The sequence below is a fragment of the Ictalurus punctatus genome, chromosome 1 (genome assembly GCF_001660625.3).
Source record: "Ictalurus punctatus breed USDA103 chromosome 1, Coco_2.0, whole genome shotgun sequence".
NCBI classification, from domain to species: Eukaryota; Metazoa; Chordata; class Actinopteri; order Siluriformes; family Ictaluridae; genus Ictalurus; species Ictalurus punctatus.
This window is the reverse complement of record NC_030416.2, coordinates 20,356,922-20,366,567: the sequence shown is the minus strand read 5'-3', so window position 1 is coordinate 20,366,567 and position 9,646 is coordinate 20,356,922. Positions and strand designations below refer to the sequence as shown.

Here is a 9,646-nt window from a genome sequence, read left to right as displayed (position 1 = left end):
TGGTGTGGGCTCCTTGGGAGAGCTGGAGGCTTTGCTAAGGGTGGAGCTGTCCTGAGATGTGTATGAGGCTCTTTGAGGGCTTGGGCTTTGGACAGAGCTTGAGCTGGGTGGCTCTAAGCTGCATCTTCCCTGAGTGGCCGAGGGCGATTTATGAGGACAGTGTGCCACCATGTGGGAGGCACTCTGGCAGTAGTGGCACTTCTTGGGTTGAGGAGGGAGGCCACACTCTTTGGCATGATGGTCCAGACCACCACAATTGTAACAGCTGCTGGAAAAGACAAATTTTATCAGCAATCTTCTGACATAAACCTAATATGAATCTGTTTAGATTGGTCAAATTGTGTGTAAAATTCAAAAATGTACTTTATATGAAATTCTTAATAATTCTTTAAGAATTTCAGATTTCAAAAAAATGCAATTCACCATGTCTGTTTTAATATGTATCAAGATAATTCTTTATTCATTCATCTTCAGCAACCTCTTTAACCTGGCCAGGGTCGCAGTGGATACATATACTGGACACAATGTGGGAATCCACCCTGGATAGGACTGCAGTCCATCACACGCTAACATGCACACAAACAGATTCAAACACATTTACAATTAGGAGCAATTTTGCATAGGGAGGAAAACCAGAGAACTCCAGAGAGAAGAAATCCATGGAGACACAGGGAGACCATGCAAAACTCCACACAGACAGTAAACCAAGCTCAGGATTGAGCTGGGATCCACTGAGCTTTAATGCAGCACCACTACCAACAGTACTGCCATGTTTCCCTCAAGATAATATTTTTTGCTTAATAATAAATGTATCCTGTATAGCCTAGAAGTATGACATGTCCTGTAAGTCACAGGTTCACAACCATGCTCCTAAAGTACTCTACCCTGAACATTTTAGTGTTTTCCCTTCTCTAACCCACCACATTCAATTAATGAGTTAATGAACAATCCTTCCTGAGTTACAGTGGCTGTGTTAGAGCAGGGGAAACACTAAAATGTGCAGGACATGGGGTACTCCAGGATGTGTGCTGGGAACATGTGCTGTAAGTAACTGCAAAGAAATGCCTATTTACCAGACCTAACTGCATCTAGGATCTCAACAATATTATACTGATGGTTACAGCTGACAATACTTCTGTACAACTCACTTTGTAACAGTCTCTAGTCCAGGTAGATCAAAGAGCGCACCAAAGAGCCAATTTGTCTTTCAGCACAACACACATTTTAGTCTGATGTTCTTAGCATTGTGTCCTCAATTTCACAAACCTCCACTGTTCAAGCTCTGCTATTGTATTCATGCCAAGTATGACTTTGTTTTTCTTGTTACTACATTTAAAAGCTGATACTTAATGGATTTGCCTGCTCTTTTTTAAACAAAACAAACTTGTTCATGTCAGACATACAGCTTGAAGTGGGCCCTGCATGGCGAACAGGTAGGTTGAATGGCTGTGGAATTTGGGATATCACTGCTTTTCCTTGCTCCCTTTTCAGCTCCAACCACTTTCACAAAATGTTTAAGGGTGTAGATTTTGACTCATTAGTATCCATTGCCCATTATTTTCACAGTACCTTTTAAAGGTATTCATCATGAAAAGCTGCACAGATGACCACCTCAGATATGATTGTTTTAGAATCCACTGAGAGAAATATTAATAAATAAATCTCTAGAAGAATGTTGTAGCAATACCAAGATTAGTTAGTAGTTTTATATTTATATCAATGTCCTAAAGGTGAGCTCTTGCATAGGATGTAGTGTGCAGGACATTCATATTACAATAATTTCCAAATGAATGTGTTCAACACAGCACACTTTAAATGTAAACAAAAATGTTATATAATCCATACATAGCCTTGTCAAGAGTAGTTGGAGGGCATGTTATAAGCATTTAGAGGTATGTTTAGATATCGGTACAATGTAAAGTAATACATTATAAAGTTTCTGTCTCTTAAATCACTAAACTGCCACTGTAGTACATTACTGAACAACAAGGATTTACCTCACAGAATGTGGCACCTTTTGTATTAGGAATTCTTTTTAAATTAATACCATATGACACAGCACAGTCAGGAATCTTGAAATAATCGAGAGATTACAATTATTAGCAGAAAAGCAAACTGTTCATGAGCATGATGACCAAAATCTTAAATAATCTCTGACGTCTACAGAAATGTATGATATTGGAGTCATCATAATAGAGGATTAGGGGGTCGTTGATCACTCTTCTACGATTCAAACAATCAAAACCTTGCTTGTTTTTTTTGAGTTCTTATAAGCATGTCACAATTTCTTTCTACTGTGCTGTTAAGAGTCAAAATTATGCTTTACAAGGCTTTCCCCAAACCCAAGCAGAAATAGCAGCAATTTAGCAGGGGGAAAAAGCACCTGCACACAAATGTGATATAACCATGGCAACATGCACAGACTCACAGAGCAGCCTCTCTCTTGAAGAATGGAATCGAATGGAATATCCATGATCACACCTCAAAATACAACACTGTAATGACAAGACCTTCTTCCAACACAACAGATATGAAAGATAGACTATACCACTTATTTAAATATTTTAACTGACACAGGCTAGTCCTCATGATCCAATCCATATCAATCTATCTTTAGATAATTCCCTTCACCATGGCTTCAGGAAGAATACTGTACTTTGCAGGAAGTGCTATGGAACACTGCTATTCACTCACTCACTCACCGGTCTCCCTTTGGCTTTCGTTTTTGCTGCATGCTTTTCCCTTTGGGTCTTTTTTCGCTGCCGATGCAGTACACTCCTCCAGGCCCAGTCACCTTCACACACTCCAGGCCCTTGGAGGACTTCTTGAAGGTGAACTCAACCTCCTCACCTTCCTTCAGACTCCGAAACCCCTCCATGTGCAGCTTACTCTGAGACAGCAGAAATGAACATCAAAACGTGTACACTTACAGAAAGACAACCAGAAAATTTCACACCATCTGATGAAATATAAATGTTTATAATGAATAAAATATTTTGTTGGTGGAAGATAATAAAAATAGTAAATAAAAAATAAAATACTAAAATACATACATATACACATACAATTAGGCTCTCAAGAACATCATGCTGTGTATGGGTAGACATCCATGGATATATATACATAGCATATAGCCATGACAACAGATACAGGAAACAGTACCAAATAATAAGAGACACATCTGGTATACCCTACTGAATATTTAATATACTTATAATGTCAATTTACTGGCCTTCAGCAAAATTAGTTCTGAGAAGGAATAATTAATAAATGCAGCTAAACTGGAGCATAAACATTAACTTTATATTAACTAATTATATTAATGTTAAAAAAAAAACTACTTGTATGTTAAACATAATCACAGTATAACATTCATGGAGAGATTGTTTATGACATATGACTGATCAAGTGTGTGATTAAATTGATTAGGTTGATTTAAGTTCATTTACATTATTTATATTACTTAAATCATCTTACTGCAATCAATTTAAACAGGTCTGTATTTTAACAATAAATTGAGAATTTAAAAAAATCTTAATGAAGATCCATAATTTAATTGGTTCTTCCTGACTGACAAATCTGTATTCATGAATTTATACAAAAAATTATTACTACAAAAATGTGAAATATAGTGATTCTATGTGGTTTAAGATGCAGAGTAATTTGTATTATGTGATGAATAATGTAATCACTATAACATACCCTATAATACACTTACTGAATAACAGCTTATGAACAAGTTACCAAATAATATATTTCTAAAATAATCTTCACATTTAGCTACATTAACAATTTATCTATACATTGTTTTAGTACTTTTAAATCCATTTCAAAGCAACTTTTGTTAGTGTCTATGTCTGAAGTTTATTTTATGGTATGTTTCCAGAAGAAAATACATGTCTGAACTTATTTTATTTAAATCATAATGAAACATGCAACATGCAATCTATATAGCATTATTATTTCAGCTTTAATACTATTATCAAATTAATATAAACATAATAATTGTGTAAATGTTTTATTATCAAATATTTTGCTAAAATGTTTTTTAAAAATCTAATTCTTATAATTACTTAATGTATTAATTATTACCTATGATAAACTAATAACTATAACATTGAATCATATTTTAGAATATATCATAATTATTTTTAAAATATTCTTTAGAAAATCATCATTTGTAATAAGATAAAAGTGTAAAGAAAAATATATTTGTATATTATTTTAGCTATTATTTGTATACTTTTATATTATATATTAATACAAAGAAAAATCATTAGTGCACAGCAAAAGAATTTCAAACAGAGTTAAAATTCTGCATGATAAAGAACATAAGAGAGCATAATCTATAAATACATGCCTGCTTGCAGCCATCTTGGCTGTTTGAATTACAGGATGGTTAAGTAAAGAAAAGAGGGAGGTTTAAAAGAGGTACTAGCCATACCCAATACATGAATGAGATGAGTGCTAAAACCCTTAGAAGCGCATAACCACATTGCCTATTTAACTGAACAACTGAAAAAATTATGAAATACAACACATAGCAATAAAATTCTAGTTGCCATATGAAAAAGGTGTCCCAAGTGTAAATATAAATAAATAAGGAGAAATATGGCTTAAAGAATAAATGCAAAAACATCCTGCTTGTTGTCTTTACAAACTGATTTTAAATGGTATTCTACCGCAATATTTCTGGAACAGAGGAAAATAATGACAACAAGAGATTACAAACTGTTTCTGGCAACCATGAGAGGCCACTCACTCAGAGGCATTTCTGCTCCTCCCAGTAGAGATCAAGCATGTATGGACGACTCACAAGAGGAAGTCACGTGAACAGAAGCTACCTTTTTTCATCCTTTCTTCTTTTTTTTTGAAGGAACAGAGAGAAAAAAAAGCCCACGAGTAAGAGAAACAAAGCCTGGTATTAGCTGAGAAGGGTGGGGCCTACATGCCAAATGGGCTGTTGGTTAATCTTACCAGGGGCCCACACAGTCTTTTCAACACACTAATAAAATCTAACCATCTCTGTACAACACAAACATGTGAACAATTTGTACCATCACCCAGCTAAATCCCTTACTGAACTGAAGAGAAAGTAATTCTGTTGAAGCTTAAAATAATTTTTCAGGGTTTTTTTTTTCTTACTTGTTTTCCCCTTCTGAGTTTCACCTCAGAGAAAACGCATTTAAAGAAACCCTTCCCCCACATTCATATACCAAGGTTGAGCACAATAAGCAGACATGTTTCAGTGGTGCCTAGTCATTGTTTTTCTGGTTAAAGACAAGACAGTACAGTGAATGTTTCTACCATTAAACAACATGAAGATTAAATTTTCACCATCTCAAGTATGGGTGGAATTCCAAACACAGTAAAGAGATCAAGCAAAGCTACAGAACACACAAAACCTTCACAACAATATGGCTGCAAATGTGAAAACTGAAAAAACATTATTGATTTTCCTAAGCTGTTCAAATATAAGCTAATACCAAACTATCAGCTGAAATAAAGGTTACAGTCACATAAAGTAAGAGCAGAACAATGATGGAGGAATATGTCAAGATGTAAAATTAGATATTTGCAAATCAGGAGTCAAATGCTGTAGCTATCAAGGTGATAAGAGAAAAACCCTAGTGCTTAGTCACCACCACAGAACTAAACTAGACAAGGATGTGTTTTTCATTTCAAAATTTGATTCTCCGGTGTTACCGGAAAAAACAAACCACCCAATGCAACTAGGCCTTTCACAATATTTATTACAATACTATAGTATAACCTTTACACATTTAGTATGGAAGTGTAGCACAAGAATGAAAGATTTATTGTACTTTATTGTAAGGTTGCCCATCTATACTAACCAAATAATCTATACTAATATAACTAATATTATAATATAATACTATACTAATATACTAACATAATAAATCTATAAAGATTATACTATAGTATCATACGCTATACTAGTACAGTAAGAATCTTTACAGATTTTACTATAGCATAACATTTGCACATTTACTATGCTATTATAACAATATTGACTGATTATGCTATATATTAGCCTAATAAAAACCTGTAATGTTTATACTATAGTATCTTATTGTATACTACTATAGCAATAACCTTTACAGATTTATTCTAGTATAGTATAACCTTCACTGATTTTATTATGCTAGTGTAGCATAATCTTTATAAGCATATTATTATGTTGGTATAGTATAATCTTTACAGATTTTACTTGCCTAATATAGCATAATCTTCACAGATTTATGAATGGTGTAATCATTTCAGATTAATTATGCTATTATAGTATAGTCTTCACAGATTTACTATGGTACTATAGTGTAATATTTACAAATTACTTTAAATTGTAGGATTGTTTGAATGTTTAACAAGAAGGCTACAACTGTTCAACAGTGAAAAACTTTAAAGACAAAAAGACTCACTATCCAAACTCAAATGCAAGTCAACATGCAGTAGTTAGTTTTACTCCAATGTTTAACACAATTTAGTTTTTTTTAGCGGTGTCTGTTGTGATTTGGAGTATAAATTAGAATGTCATACCTTGGCTGTATGTGTAAAGGCTGTAATCATGACCAAGTGTTGGGTGTGGAGGTAATATGGACATAAGTATGATACTTATAAGATGGTGTTGGAACCCTGTTCAAAGAAGCAGCTCAAACACTTAAGACAAAACAATACTACAAATTGTTTCATCACATACTGTTTTAATAACAATCAGAAGGTAATAATTAAAAGTCTGTATTTAAGGACAGAGGTGAGTAAATGTTATGATTATGAATTACGAGTGAAAGACAAATGTTTGCTATCTTTAATAATACGCCTACTGTTAAATGACTTTGGAAACCATTCAAATACCTTCAGCCTATACATCTCACCTATGGTGAATACTGTGAAATCTGAATGAAGTGAAAGTTGAATGAAAACCCATGAGGTATAACGCTGCCATTAAACGCCCTTTTCAGGTTAAGGTTCAGCTTTAGGTTGTCAGAAAGCATGGCGTTTTCTGGTTTAAACCGACGTGGTGTTTGGTACTTAAACGTTTGTAATCGCTGTGAAAAGATGGGCTAAATGGGCTTGTAAATACAAAAAAAAACAAAAACCAATGAGTAAACAATGAGGCCTACGCTAACATGCGCCTGATCCTGTGACCCCGTAGTAATCTTTTGCTGGCAAAACGAAAGGCATGGAGGTGTGAGGCAATGTGAGTGTAAATGTGGCTTTCTCTGAAAGAAGGCCTTCTCCGTGGAGGAGTTAAACTGGAGTAGGCCTAGGGCACAGAACCACGAGCATTATCTACTCCCTCAAGTTCACATTTATATTATTCGGTGTAAGGTGGACTTACTTGGTGAACAAATACGTCCAATGGAGGATCAATAGGAGTTCCTCCGCGATTTGTCATCGATATGAATCCAAATCCCATTCGTACATTAAACCATTTACAGTGGCCTGTGCCGTACATGGGCGAGGAGCCAGTGCCTTCCAGCGACTCGGGACGAAGGCTCCCTCCACCATTCCCCACTCCTCCTGTCAGGGTAAACAAGACACAAGGTTAGCCTGGGCTACATCATCAGGAAGCCTAATATATCGTGATATATGAGGATTACGAGAATGTGTTTTGCTTGGTCGTTTTGTCACTATTTTGGCTGTTAATTTCAGTGTATGTACTTTGGTACTGGTTAGGATCGGTAAGCCCGAGGTGCATATGGAGTATAAACCAACATTAGGCTTACTACTGTAATACACATTAACAAAACAGGTGTACTTCCGTCCTAAATGCCGATCTAAACTGCTGTACACAGACACACAGAGTCTGCATATTTATTTACCAAGGGAATAAACACAAGCTGTAAGTTTAAAAACACATCACACTAGTGAACTAGCCACAGCACAAGTGAGAGAGAGAGAGAGAGAGAGAGAGAGAGAGCGCAGCGGCGCGGACGCGCTGTGCAGCACAGGCTACGTTGCTACAACCATAGGATACCTTCGGCCATGTTTCCTTTGGCTCCCGTGCTCCAAACTTCGGAGAGTGTAAATCCTTCTGCCAAAATATTTGGTCCTCGTCATAAATGTAACACAATGCTTTACACAAACCATAATGTAGCCTGCATGATCTAGCGTGCCCTACAACAGACAGACGTTTTTCTCTTTTGCCTTTAGTGCACTCCCACTTTTGCTCCTTCTCGATAGCCCCGCCCACTTCAGTTCACAAGCTCCTGTACGCCAATTACAGACGCCTGATTCTCTTCGAATTCAGGTTTAGGGGCGGGGCCTAGCGAGACTCGGCAGCCAATCGTCGTTGAGTGCACACATTCCCGGAGAATCCATAGTGAAGAAAACATTTATGTTTCTGCGTTTTCGCTGCACGTGAAATGGTTTTCTCGGAACGAACTTGATTTCACAACAAAACCTAGGTGATTGTTAGTCTTATTAAAATATCTTGTAGGATTATTTACGGTTTAAAGAGCACAGAAAAGTAAGGACCATAACTTAGATTTATTTATTTTTTATATCTAGGCTATATGCATTTCATTATTGTTCTAAAACCATACTTTACTGGAAACCTGCTTAGTTAAAAGGTGTATTATATTGGATTATAATTGTACATTGTCGCTGGTATCGGTTTGAATCTTAAGATATTTCCAAATCCTAACTGTGGACCGTTTCTTTAAATGTGTTGTTAAGACAGGCTATACCTAACTGACACTGAGTTAATGATAACAGACTAATGCACGTTACCCATAAGAACCTTCAGTAGATAACAGTAACAGAGCGAACTAAACAAATACCTGCTACAGTAGTCTCGGATCAACAACACGTTAGCTGATCCCACATTAACACCACCACCAAAGTAACAAACACTCAACACACAGTCTAAGGAAACATGACCTACTGGTTATTTTATATGTCGTTAAATATAATATCAGTTTTCTAAGGGCGAATTATCATTTATGTTATGCTTGATTTATTACACTTTAATTTATATATGATATATGCCTATGATATTTTTCGTATCAAAATGGAATCATTGCCAAATCTAAAAATTTGATTTTTATTTAAAATAAATAAATATTCATATAAACAATTAGGTCTGTAGAATAAAGTGGCCCACATTATTCAGCACAAAGAAACTGCCTAAATTAAGTACAGACAATGACCATCATTAGACTAATAAAAGAGGGGATGTCCTATAACATATACAATGTTAAGCTTTCTGACTTAAGTAAAATGTATTGCATGGCTACTCCTTGAAGGGTAAAGCACGGTTTCCTTTGTTATCGGAAACGTACTGACTTATAGTGTGTGTGTTCTCCGATGCGGATGCTAAAACACACGGTGGGGGTTGGAAAGCTCTGCATAGAGTAAATGTTTCTCTCTCTCTCTCTCTCTCTCTCTCTCTCTCTCTCTCTCTCTCTCTCTCGCGCGCGCGCGCGCTCCCTCTGTCTCTCTCTTTCTCTCTCGCTCTCTCTTTCAGTTTAAAAAAATCTGAATTTTAACACATTTTGCGACAAAGTGTTTTCAAATACATTTTTATTAAGTGTCCTTTAAAAAAATAATAATAAAGCTTGTATATATTAATAGATAGATTACCCTCGTTTTATTTCGGGTAGCCAAAGTTTAATCTCGTTTA

At 35.6% G+C, this 9,646-nt stretch overlaps 1 protein-coding gene across 3 annotated transcripts in view; it reads right to left on the bottom strand.

Annotated features, from left to right (window-relative positions):
* LOC108271289 (protein lin-28 homolog B) overlaps positions 1-8,198 on the bottom strand; it is a 9,057-nt gene extending 859 nt beyond the window's left edge. Inside the window, exons 1-4 of one of the 3 annotated variants that reach the window (XM_017478805.3) lie at positions 8,000-8,198; positions 7,361-7,542; positions 2,703-2,890; positions 1-268 (exon numbers count right to left, since the gene is read on the bottom strand). The exon at positions 1-268 is cut by the window's left edge and continues 859 nt beyond it. In XM_017478805.3, the coding sequence (XP_017334294.1) occupies positions 1-268; positions 2,703-2,890; positions 7,361-7,542; positions 8,000-8,009 (648 nt within the window). In that variant the 5' untranslated portion in view covers positions 8,010-8,198. Of the gene's footprint in view, positions 269-2,702; positions 2,891-7,360; positions 7,543-7,844; positions 7,910-7,999 lie in introns of those variants that run through there. The other 2 variants (XM_017478896.3, XM_053682493.1) reach the window with 2 other exon arrangements.
* Positions 8,199-9,646: the final 1,448 nt, after the last annotated feature.